The sequence below is a fragment of the Elaeis guineensis genome, chromosome 6 (assembly GCF_000442705.2).
Source record: "Elaeis guineensis isolate ETL-2024a chromosome 6, EG11, whole genome shotgun sequence".
NCBI lineage: Eukaryota > Viridiplantae > Streptophyta > Magnoliopsida > Arecales > Arecaceae > Elaeis > Elaeis guineensis.
Genome location: NC_025998.2, coordinates 17,325,090 through 17,334,831, shown reverse-complemented (window position 1 = coordinate 17,334,831; position 9,742 = coordinate 17,325,090). Strand labels below are relative to the sequence as shown.

Here is a 9,742-nt window from a genome sequence, read left to right as displayed (position 1 = left end):
TCAGGCTCCTTGATTTACATGGCACCTCATGAGGCTAGATTACTTTACCCACCTGCCTGTACCACTGGTAGCCACATATTGAGGGCAATGGTGTGGCATCTTCTGTTCTCCTTGCAGTGGTTCTTTTTCTCATCATAATTTACATTTAAAGAATGTCATAATAGTGGCAACATAGATGTTCAATGATGCTATGATAGTGGAAGGAAAAAAAGGTTCACAAAAGAATCCTGAAAGTAATAATAAAAAAAAATTTCTGGATGCTGTTGTACACCTTCTGACAAAAGTGGCATTAAGCTATGTGTGGGCTATGCATCCATCACCAAATCCAATGTGGCTTCACTTGTGTGTGGTGCTTCCAAACCCAACTGGGATTGACCACTTAAACAAATCATTGGATCTGGCCTCACCATTGCGTTTTGCCTCACATGATTTGATTTAAGAGACATCGATTCCAGCAACGGATTTCTAACACATGTTTCTCACTTGGAATTCTTTGCTTATTGAGGTAAATCCTTTCAAACCAAGTCATTGACTTCCCCAAACTAATGCACGCGCATGTACAATGACAATCTTTGTTTCAAATTTACAGTGCTTACAGTGGAAAGCTAACCCATAGTTGGGCATTCCTTTAAAGTTGGATGGTTAGCAGTATCCCACTTCTCGGCGGTTCATTTTTAAATCCACGAGTATTCTTTTGAATGGCTTGCTTGCGTGAATGGAAGAAGAAATCAAAGCATAAACACTTTGAATCTGAGTTAATCACAAAGAGCATTCTCCCACAAACATCAAAGTCATGCTCATGCAGACCACTCAAATTTTCATGTTTATCCATAACTATTATGATTTTGAAGCAACATTTGCTACCGCTCTTGTTACAATTAGGATGAGACTAAGGTGAAGTCTTTAGTTGTAGTTTGGACGAGGGTTGTCATAAGAAATTTTGGCAATCCTAGCTACTGATTTCTCTCTCCTTGCTGAGTGGGGAAAAAAACAAAAGACCAATTGCTTGTCATTTCAAACAAATGATCTTCCAACTACCTTTCTAAATTTGTTTAAGTTTCTTTACCATTTCATGAAGCTCTTTGAAAGGAGGGGGGCGGAGCATGGATGGAACGATGGCATAGTTACCTATCTATTTGGTGCCGAGCTGGCGGAGAGGGTGCTCTTTATTATACTGCTTTTTCCCACCAGACTGAATGTGAGAGTGTGGGGATCAGTCTGCAATCTGTGAGTGGTAACCAGAGAGCTGTATGAGTCTTACAAAGGAGGTTCCGACTATAAAACTAGATGGGATTTGGATATGGTGATTGCACATCCATTCGAGAGTCAGCTTGTTCATTTGGAAAGTAGCTGATGCCGACTCCTGACTGGAATGGTCCTACGTGCTAGATGCATGGAGATTCTGACTGTTTGTCCATCTTGATGTTTGGTGGAGGAGATTGTTGATCATGTCCTATTTTTATGCCCTCGTGCTCGCTTGGTGTGGTGGATGGCTGGTCTTCATGCCATGATCATTATCACCAAGGATTCTACCTAGATCTTTTTAGATGCCCTCCGAAGGAATATGGAGAGTGATGCATCTAGGGCCATGGGTATTTGGGCGGCCTACATTGTCTATTACATCTGGCTGATTAGGAATAGGAGCTTCTTCGAGGATGTTTGACAGTTTGCGAGGATCACCCATGAAAGGGCCTTATTTTAGGCTATACAGATCGTGTGTCGGATCTTGATCGATTTGACCTAGGCTACTTGGGAGATCTGAGACTCTCTGGCTGCCACAGCAGTGCCGATTGGTATTTATTACTTAGGAGCCCCCATCATCCGGATATATCAAAGTCAACTTCAATGGCAGCGTTAGAGACAGTAGAGAGGGCATCGGATTTTTGATCCGCAGCCTGAATTTCAAGCTTCTAGCTGCCGACGGTCGTCACCTCATCGATAGCACGATCCCAATAGTTAAGTTGCATGCCATGTGGGCAAGTATTATCTTTACTAAATTGAGGCTTGGTGCAGCGAGACTTATGCTCGAGGACTTCGCCATGATGGTTGCCTGGTTACGTGGACAACCATCATCTGTGGCAATGCACTCTCTCACTTAGATATCTAGTGCATGGTAGGAAGCTGGCTTTTCATGAAGATTTGTCATATATATCGAGAGTTAATAGTGCTTTTGACTGAATGGCCACTTATATGGCCGCGCATACTAAAGAAATAGTGTGGATCGAGAGCGAAGATCTTCCATCAGCCTTCAAGAATATATATTTTTTAGATCTTTTTGAATGTATTCATATTAGATCTATACGAACCATCCGATTTATTAAAAAAAAAAAAGCTCTTCCAATTTTTTAAGAGTTGTGGCTGTATCATTGGCCTGTATTTGAAGGGAACAAAAAAAGTGGTAACCATGGCAAGAAAGGAAAAAATAAAAGAAACAGTTTACTTGAAAATCCATCAGCAACGTAAAAAAAATTTCAGCATTTATTTAATAAGAGTATGAGCAAACCTTAGCAAGATGATGATAAATATACAGTTGTCATTAAAATGAAAATGTTAAGAAAATAAGCTCATCTGACTGAAATTTTAGGATAAGAAACATAACTTATTAATTTTTTTTAATTTTTTTCAAAAACAACAGTACCGGCAGCAATAGCAAAGCATTCGTCCCATGATTTTAGCGTCTAAGACGCCATAGACGAATTAACCTTCTGGCCTCCTCGCTAGCCTTCCATTCCGATCTATAAATCCTTCCATCTCTCCTCTGCTTTCCCACCCTCAACAACCCCAAGTCCATTCAAAAATCTCCCGCCAACCTCCTCTCTGCCATCCCCCCGGCAAAACCGGCTACACCCGGTGGCCACCCTCCCCCTTTCGGTTGCCCCACCAGGAAAAAGCCCTCCTTCCCCTCCCGCTCCCCCTCCATTTCTTCATATCCTCGCATATCGGCGACTCGCGGACGCCAATCCACGCGGGCGAACCAAAAACTTTTTACTTTCCTTCTATTTTTTGTCCATTCTCTCCTTCCTTCCTCCTTCGAGCGCTCGCCTTCTCTCCGCGCCTCGATCGATCCGCCACTTAGGGTTTTTGGCGGGGAGATGGGCGGGCTGTGAGGTCTAGGCTTTGTGATCGGGTCTTCGATTAGGTTCTCGGAGCGGCGGCGAGCATGAGCGCCGTGAACATCACCAACGTCACGGTACTGGACAACCCGACGCCGTTCCTCAATCCTTTCCAGTTCGAGATCTCGTACGAGTGCTTGGTTCCTCTCGAAGATGGTATGGTCTTGTTCAGATCCCTCTTTTTGGCTTGGATTTTGGGGTGGAAAATGGTTCTAAATCTGTTGTTTCTTGGTCCTATTTCTTGTTGTTTTTGGAATGGTGTTTCTTTTAGGGTTCTTCTTTTTGGCCAGTTTGAAATATTAGGGTTTTGGAGGTTGATGTGCTATTGGTTTTGGTGTGCTATTTGGCTCTGCTAAGTAGAAAATTTGGAAAGAGGATAACAACAAGAAGGTGAAGAATAAGAAGATTGGATAAATTTATGAGGCTAGTGAACTGCTTTTAGAAGCCCAGTCGAAACATTGGCCAATAAATTAGAAACTAAGCAGCAGATGGTGGGCAGGGGAAGAAGAGAAGAGTTTGGTTGCTTGGAGGGAATTGGTCTGTAATGATATGATAAAACCCAATGATATATCTTTTTTTCTTAACTTATAATCCTAGGCTGCCTCCAGCAACCGTCAATGAGTGGATGGATCCCAAATTGTATAAGATTACACTGAGTTTATGAAAGTGGAATCCTGGTAACTCAACCATATTAGTTCAATATCGCAACTCAAAATTTTGATGGATGATCTAATTTATCACTGTGAATTGAACCTTGCTTTAAGATATATTGAGGATTCAGGTTGCATTAGGACAATACTGATCCTTGATATGTGGTAAATTTGTATCCGCCTGGCATCAATTATTATTGTTCTGCACTGAATTGTACTGACCATTACATTGCAATACTCTATGCATACCTAGACTGTGGTTGTACAATAGCATTCACAGTTTTCTTATTGCTGTTTTCATGTTTTCTTTATATATATATATATATATATATATATATATATATATATATTATATATATATATATATATATATATATATATAATGTTGTTGTAAGTGTACCATGTTTATCACATATGGCTTGTATGTATTAAGAAGGTTCTTGGTATATGAGATACAGTAATATGCACTGTAGGTAGCACTGAAAAGAAAATTATATTCTAACTATACTATCTCCTAGAACTGTTAGTTATCCTTACAAAGTGATTTATACTTTTTATTTGTACTGTTGAAGAACTGAACTCTGATACAGTGTCCAGGCTTCACCACTATCAGAATTTTGCATGCCTCTTTTCCCTCTTTCTGTTTGAGACTCTGGTTTCTCTCTTAAAGAACGGTTCTATGATTGGTAATTTCACGCCCATTTCCATTTGTTTTATTTCTTTTATCTTTCTCAGAATAAAACGTGAATATAATTAATTCAAGGCATTGGGAGCAATGCACATGCATTTCCTAAAGTGCAGGCTCCTATTAATGTTGACTACCAGTGATGAGCTAATTGAATTAGGGAAGTAAATCTTTACTAAAGAAATGAAGCTTTGGGCCTATGACTAGTACTAACAACAATGAATAGTGACTGTTGAGAGCTTTCCATGATGAGCCAACAAATATGTTGGATCTCTTTAGGTCCAAAAATAAAGGTAACTCTTAGCCTAATGCCCAACAAAATGCCTCACTGATTGTAGAGATATTTTGGAATAGATTGAAAACATCTTGAATATGTAACATGAGCATATTAATGGAAATACATGAGATGGGTTTGATCATGAGGTTGAAGCAGATTGTTATCAACTAATATCCTCTAATCTTCAGTGACAAGATGCGTTATATCACCATTGACAGTGATAATAGAATTGATGGTTACTTGCAAGATGTGGTGGACAAGCTAAAGCCCACCAAAGAGTTGTGCTATGTTGGGCCATTGACATTTCTATTTCTGTCAAAAAAAAAAATATTCATCCTTCTTCCTTTTTCTTCTTTCTTCTATCTTTTTCAATTATTAGGGAAAAAGAAATCCTCATATCCAGAATAATTCTTGTTGCCTCTAAAATTGCATCAAAAAGCTTCTCTTATTTTCCTTATATCATCATTTACCCTATTTTTTGGGCCTTTCAGCAGTAGCACTCAAAGCTTTCCATTTTGTCCTATAACTTGAGATGTATAAAGTTAAAAAACAAGTTTCAAGAACATACCATCAAACCCTTTTCTTCTTCCGAATCCACCCACATCAAAAACTGCCTTAAACAAAATAAAAGAGAAAAACTTCAACAGGCGTCAGCATAGAAAGTTTGCCTTTACAACTAAAGCACAAAAAGAGAGCTTTATTTGATGCCATGGGAGTTTAGTAGTGCGGTAACAATGATTAGAAAGTGTTTACACTATCTTTTAAGGTGGCCTTATTTAAGAATTTGGTTCTTCTAGACACTAAGTTATTTGGTTCAACCACCTACAAATATGAGGGAGTTGGCAGCTTCTTGTTTTCTAAGTTTGTTAATCACATCAGATGGATGTTATTGATCAATTCCTAGGACTGGCTACAGGGACTTGAGTTGATGAAATTGTCAGGCAAGAATATGCAAATTATTTTGAAACATCAGGACCCTATTTTCTTATAAAGCATTGTATGATTGTCATAGGTCTCGAAACTCTTACTACCCCCCACCCCTATCACCTTTTTCTTGTGGTAGTAAACCCCTATTTTGTCAGCTTAAGGTGTTTTCCTGCTAGGAAAGTGTAACATGAGGAGATCTATTATTCTAAGAATCATATAGTCACTCAATAAATGGGGAAGGCAAGTACTGATTCAAAGATAAGATCATTTGCATTGGTTATGTCCTTGATAAAATGATCAGATAATGCATCACTTGGATTTGCTTCTACCTTTTGCCAACTAATATTCTATATCTGTAACGTTTTATTGATAGGTCATTTTGAGTTTAGAGCTAACTTCTTTGTTGATAATGATAATTTCCATCTTTCATGTTATTAACAATGATTAGGCAGTGTATCACTATAATATTTCCTGTTATGGAGGAAGATACTGATGGGGTTAGTACTGTTTGAAGTAATAAACCATTATGTTTCCCATCTGAGGAACTCTGAAATTACTTATTTATCTGAGTTCCTTCAGTGTTGATGTTTCATGTCAACCATATGTAATTTTTTCCTATATAGGAGATAGAAAAGATGCACGGTCAAGCAACTCTTCCTGTAAATGCTGTCAGTTAAGAACTCAAGCCAGAAACTTAATAGCTTAAGAAAGTGTGGAGGATTATTAAGAATTAAGCATCTTCATTTTTATAAAAGCCCTTTTTTTGAGGAAGCAAATTAACTGATGAGAGCATTTCTTCAACGCATAAAGTAAGTCCTTTTTGGCAATAAGACATAGAAGTAGGTCTTTAAGAAATATCAGTAAAGTTGGCTCAGAAAACATATGGGGTCATCTGGAGCAGAATTTCCTTTGGTATGAAGAAGAGGTTGTATGGTTTAACAAGAAGGGTTTGTTGTATAGTTTAACAAGAAGGGCTTTGTTGTGCAGACATGTATGGCAGCAAGTGCACATAAAATCAACTAGTTTTGCTGAATAGGTTTCCAGAGGCTTTATTTAGTGCTAGCTGTTGAGGGCCTTAGACCAATTAACATGTCATCATCTGCATAATTTGGAAAGTTATCCAAGTTGGCAGTAACTTTTCCTGAGGGAACAAAAATTGTAGTTTGAATTTCAAATTGATGATTCAACCTGCCACCTCTTTTGTCCAGGCGTTGGACTGGCTTCAGTTCTGTTTTCACATCATGGAGAGTGTTTCTCAAAATTATAGATAGCTAAACCTCTATAGCCTACATATTTGCAGAATGGTGGGATGGTTTATATTGCATGCCTTCTATGTTTCACATAAGCAAATAACCCTTATGGAGCTTAGTTATATGAACGTGCAGTATAATTTTGTCTTGGCAGATATTATGCTTCTGCATGTACATGATGTGTTTATAACCATACCTACAGTTTAGAGGTAGCAGGTATATATGAAGTGTCAGAAAGTGAATCCACCCTCATCCTATTAGTGCTAGAGCCTGCCACCTATAATATATTTTGTTGATGCTAAATTAAGTTCCTCCAACATCTCCAAGAATTACAAACCTTGGTGTTCTACCATGGATTCTTGATATTGAATATCTTGACCATACAAATAGGCCTTATTCCATCATATGGAATCAGGTCAAGGAATGAACATACATATCTAATTTGTAATTTTCATGAATATGTGATTTCCTTAAATATGTTAAACATACTGTCTAAGTTCTCTGCTTCGGAGGCAAACAGAAGTTAGATCAGTATCATTTTTTTTTCGGCCAATAGTCCAAGTTGATAAGACATGTTTACTTTGGTTATGTGATATTTCAAGTTTCATTGTGCAAGGTTATCAGTTTTTTAATTCAAAGTCTCCAATGTTTTTTTTTTTCATGGGATCTTATTTCAGTGAAGTACACTCTTGTTTGAATAGAAATTTCATTATTGTACTGTGATTTATATAGATTTTTAAATCCTAAAATCTTTGGCACCATGTCCTTTAAGCATCATAGTTTGCAGTTTGCAATGCTGATGTTAGTTTTGATGGAAACTGGTAATTTCTTGGGAAATCTCTATGTTGATAGAAATATAAGTTTATTCAATTTTTTGTTATTGGTATACATAACAGAGCTTAGCAGATATAAAACAGAAATAAGATCCGGTCTTTATTTTTTTTAAGAAATAAATGGTAATTTTATTCTTCATCAATAATTTTTAATTTAGTAGCATAGAAGCTCCTTACCTGAAAGTGATTGTGGGCATGGAATTGGTGGTGTTTCTGTTTAGCAGTTTGTCATTAATAATATTCAGTGGATCTTATCTTGCTATATTGCTGAGATTTAACAAAAGAAATCTTGTTCAACCCTTCAGATTTGGAATGGAAGCTCATATATGTAGGGTCTGCAGAGGATGAGACCTATGATCAGCTCCTTGAGAGTGTGCTTGTTGGTCCTGTCAATGTTGGGAACTACCGCTTTGTATTCCAGGTAATTTTTACCAAGCCGAATCAACATCTAGCATGACTTTATCCACTGAAAAGAGCATAAACTAATAGTCTATAAATTTGTACTTTCAGGTAGACCCACCAGACCCAATGAAGATTCGTGAAGAAGATATCATAGGTGTGACAGTGCTGCTTTTGACTTGCTCCTATTTAGGGCAGGAGTTCATCAGAGTAGGCTACTACGTGAACAATGACTATGATGATGAACAGCTAAGAGAAGAACCACCACCAAGGGTTTTAATTGACAGAGTTCAGAGAAATATCCTGGCTGACAAGCCCCGTGTCACTAAGTTCCCTATCAATTTCCATCCTGAAACCGGTGAAAATGGCAGCCAGCAACAGCCACCACCGCCTACCACACCTGAAAACCATGCCAGTGATGATCCACAGCTCGATCAGCCTCCAAAATGAGTTTTTTACTAATGTAGAGTGAGAGGGTCCAAAACAATCCGGACAAGGCTTGATGGTTGTGGTTATGGTGAGGTGAAAAGGTGCAAGTGCTTAACCTTACGGGATCTTTGTAGAAAATTATTCCAGTGGGTTGTGGGCACGCTATTTCAGTTAAACTGGCTCTCGTGATGGAAAAATTTATGCCCTACTTGAATGTTGGTGTACTCTAAGTGATCCTTATGGGCTGGTTAAGCATGATTTTGGTGCCTGCTGGAACTCTTGTTTGTTGTGCTGACACCTTATGTGTTGTGTTGAAGGAGTTTAGAGATGTGTAAGGAATTTTTTGGTCAGTATGGTACCCTTGAGCCCAATGTCATGATTCACTATTTCATTCAATTTATTTTAGCATGCCTCCTGGTTAAACTTTTCTTTTACAGAATTTGTTCAAGCTAGCTCCTCTTACTTTGAGCAGCCATGATTTAGTTTGCATTTTTGTTCATTTAAATTCTGGGAAATTTTAAGAGCAAGTGAAAACTGAACACATATTTCTAATTTGTTTGAAAAGCTTTAGTGTCCAAATTTGATTCACAGGTCACTGCCGAAGGAAAAAAAAAGTGAATGAATTTAAGTATCACAGAATAAAAAATAAAAAATATTAAAATGATAGAGAATCCAAATAAAAACATATAAAAATAAGTTAATATGATAAACTGAAAACAAATATGTATATACACAAGAATTTTCATGTTGGTAATTTGAAAGCTCAATTAAGTTTGAGCACCCAAAAAACTTGACTATCACTAGGTTTAGTTGGATTGTGGGCTCATAATCAAGCATTCCAATGGTCAATCCAACCAGGAGGTTTTTCGGCATGATTCCCAGGTTTTGAACATTGCCGTGAAATAAAAAACAGAAATCCTCGACCTGAGTCTCTAAACAAAAAAGAATCCAAATTCTTTCCTTTTTCTTTCTAAATTTTAAAGCATTAAAACCATGTCTCAAGTGGTTTCTTTGAGTGTTGTTGATTGGGTTTTAAAATGTTGTAGATGCATCGCAAGAATTAAGTGGCAAAATCTTTTATCATTAGGGAAATCAAACATATTGTGTAGGAGCAGAGTGAGTGGGAACAATGATGATCAAATCCCCCTACGTTGGACAATCGAAGACCTCCAATTTGGA

The 9,742-nt window shown here is 37.7% G+C and overlaps 1 protein-coding gene across 1 annotated transcript; it reads left to right on the top strand.

The window, feature by feature from the left end:
* Positions 1–2,925: 2,925 nt before the first annotated feature.
* Positions 2,926–8,841, top strand: LOC105047066 (histone chaperone ASF1B). Its single transcript, XM_010925857.4, has 3 exons — positions 2,926–3,269; positions 8,041–8,156; positions 8,246–8,841. The coding sequence occupies exons 1-3, from the start codon at positions 3,161–3,163 to the stop codon at positions 8,582–8,584; spliced, it is 564 nt and encodes a 187-aa protein (XP_010924159.1). The 5' UTR covers positions 2,926–3,160; the 3' UTR covers positions 8,585–8,841.
* The last annotated feature ends 901 nt before the right edge of the window (positions 8,842–9,742 follow it).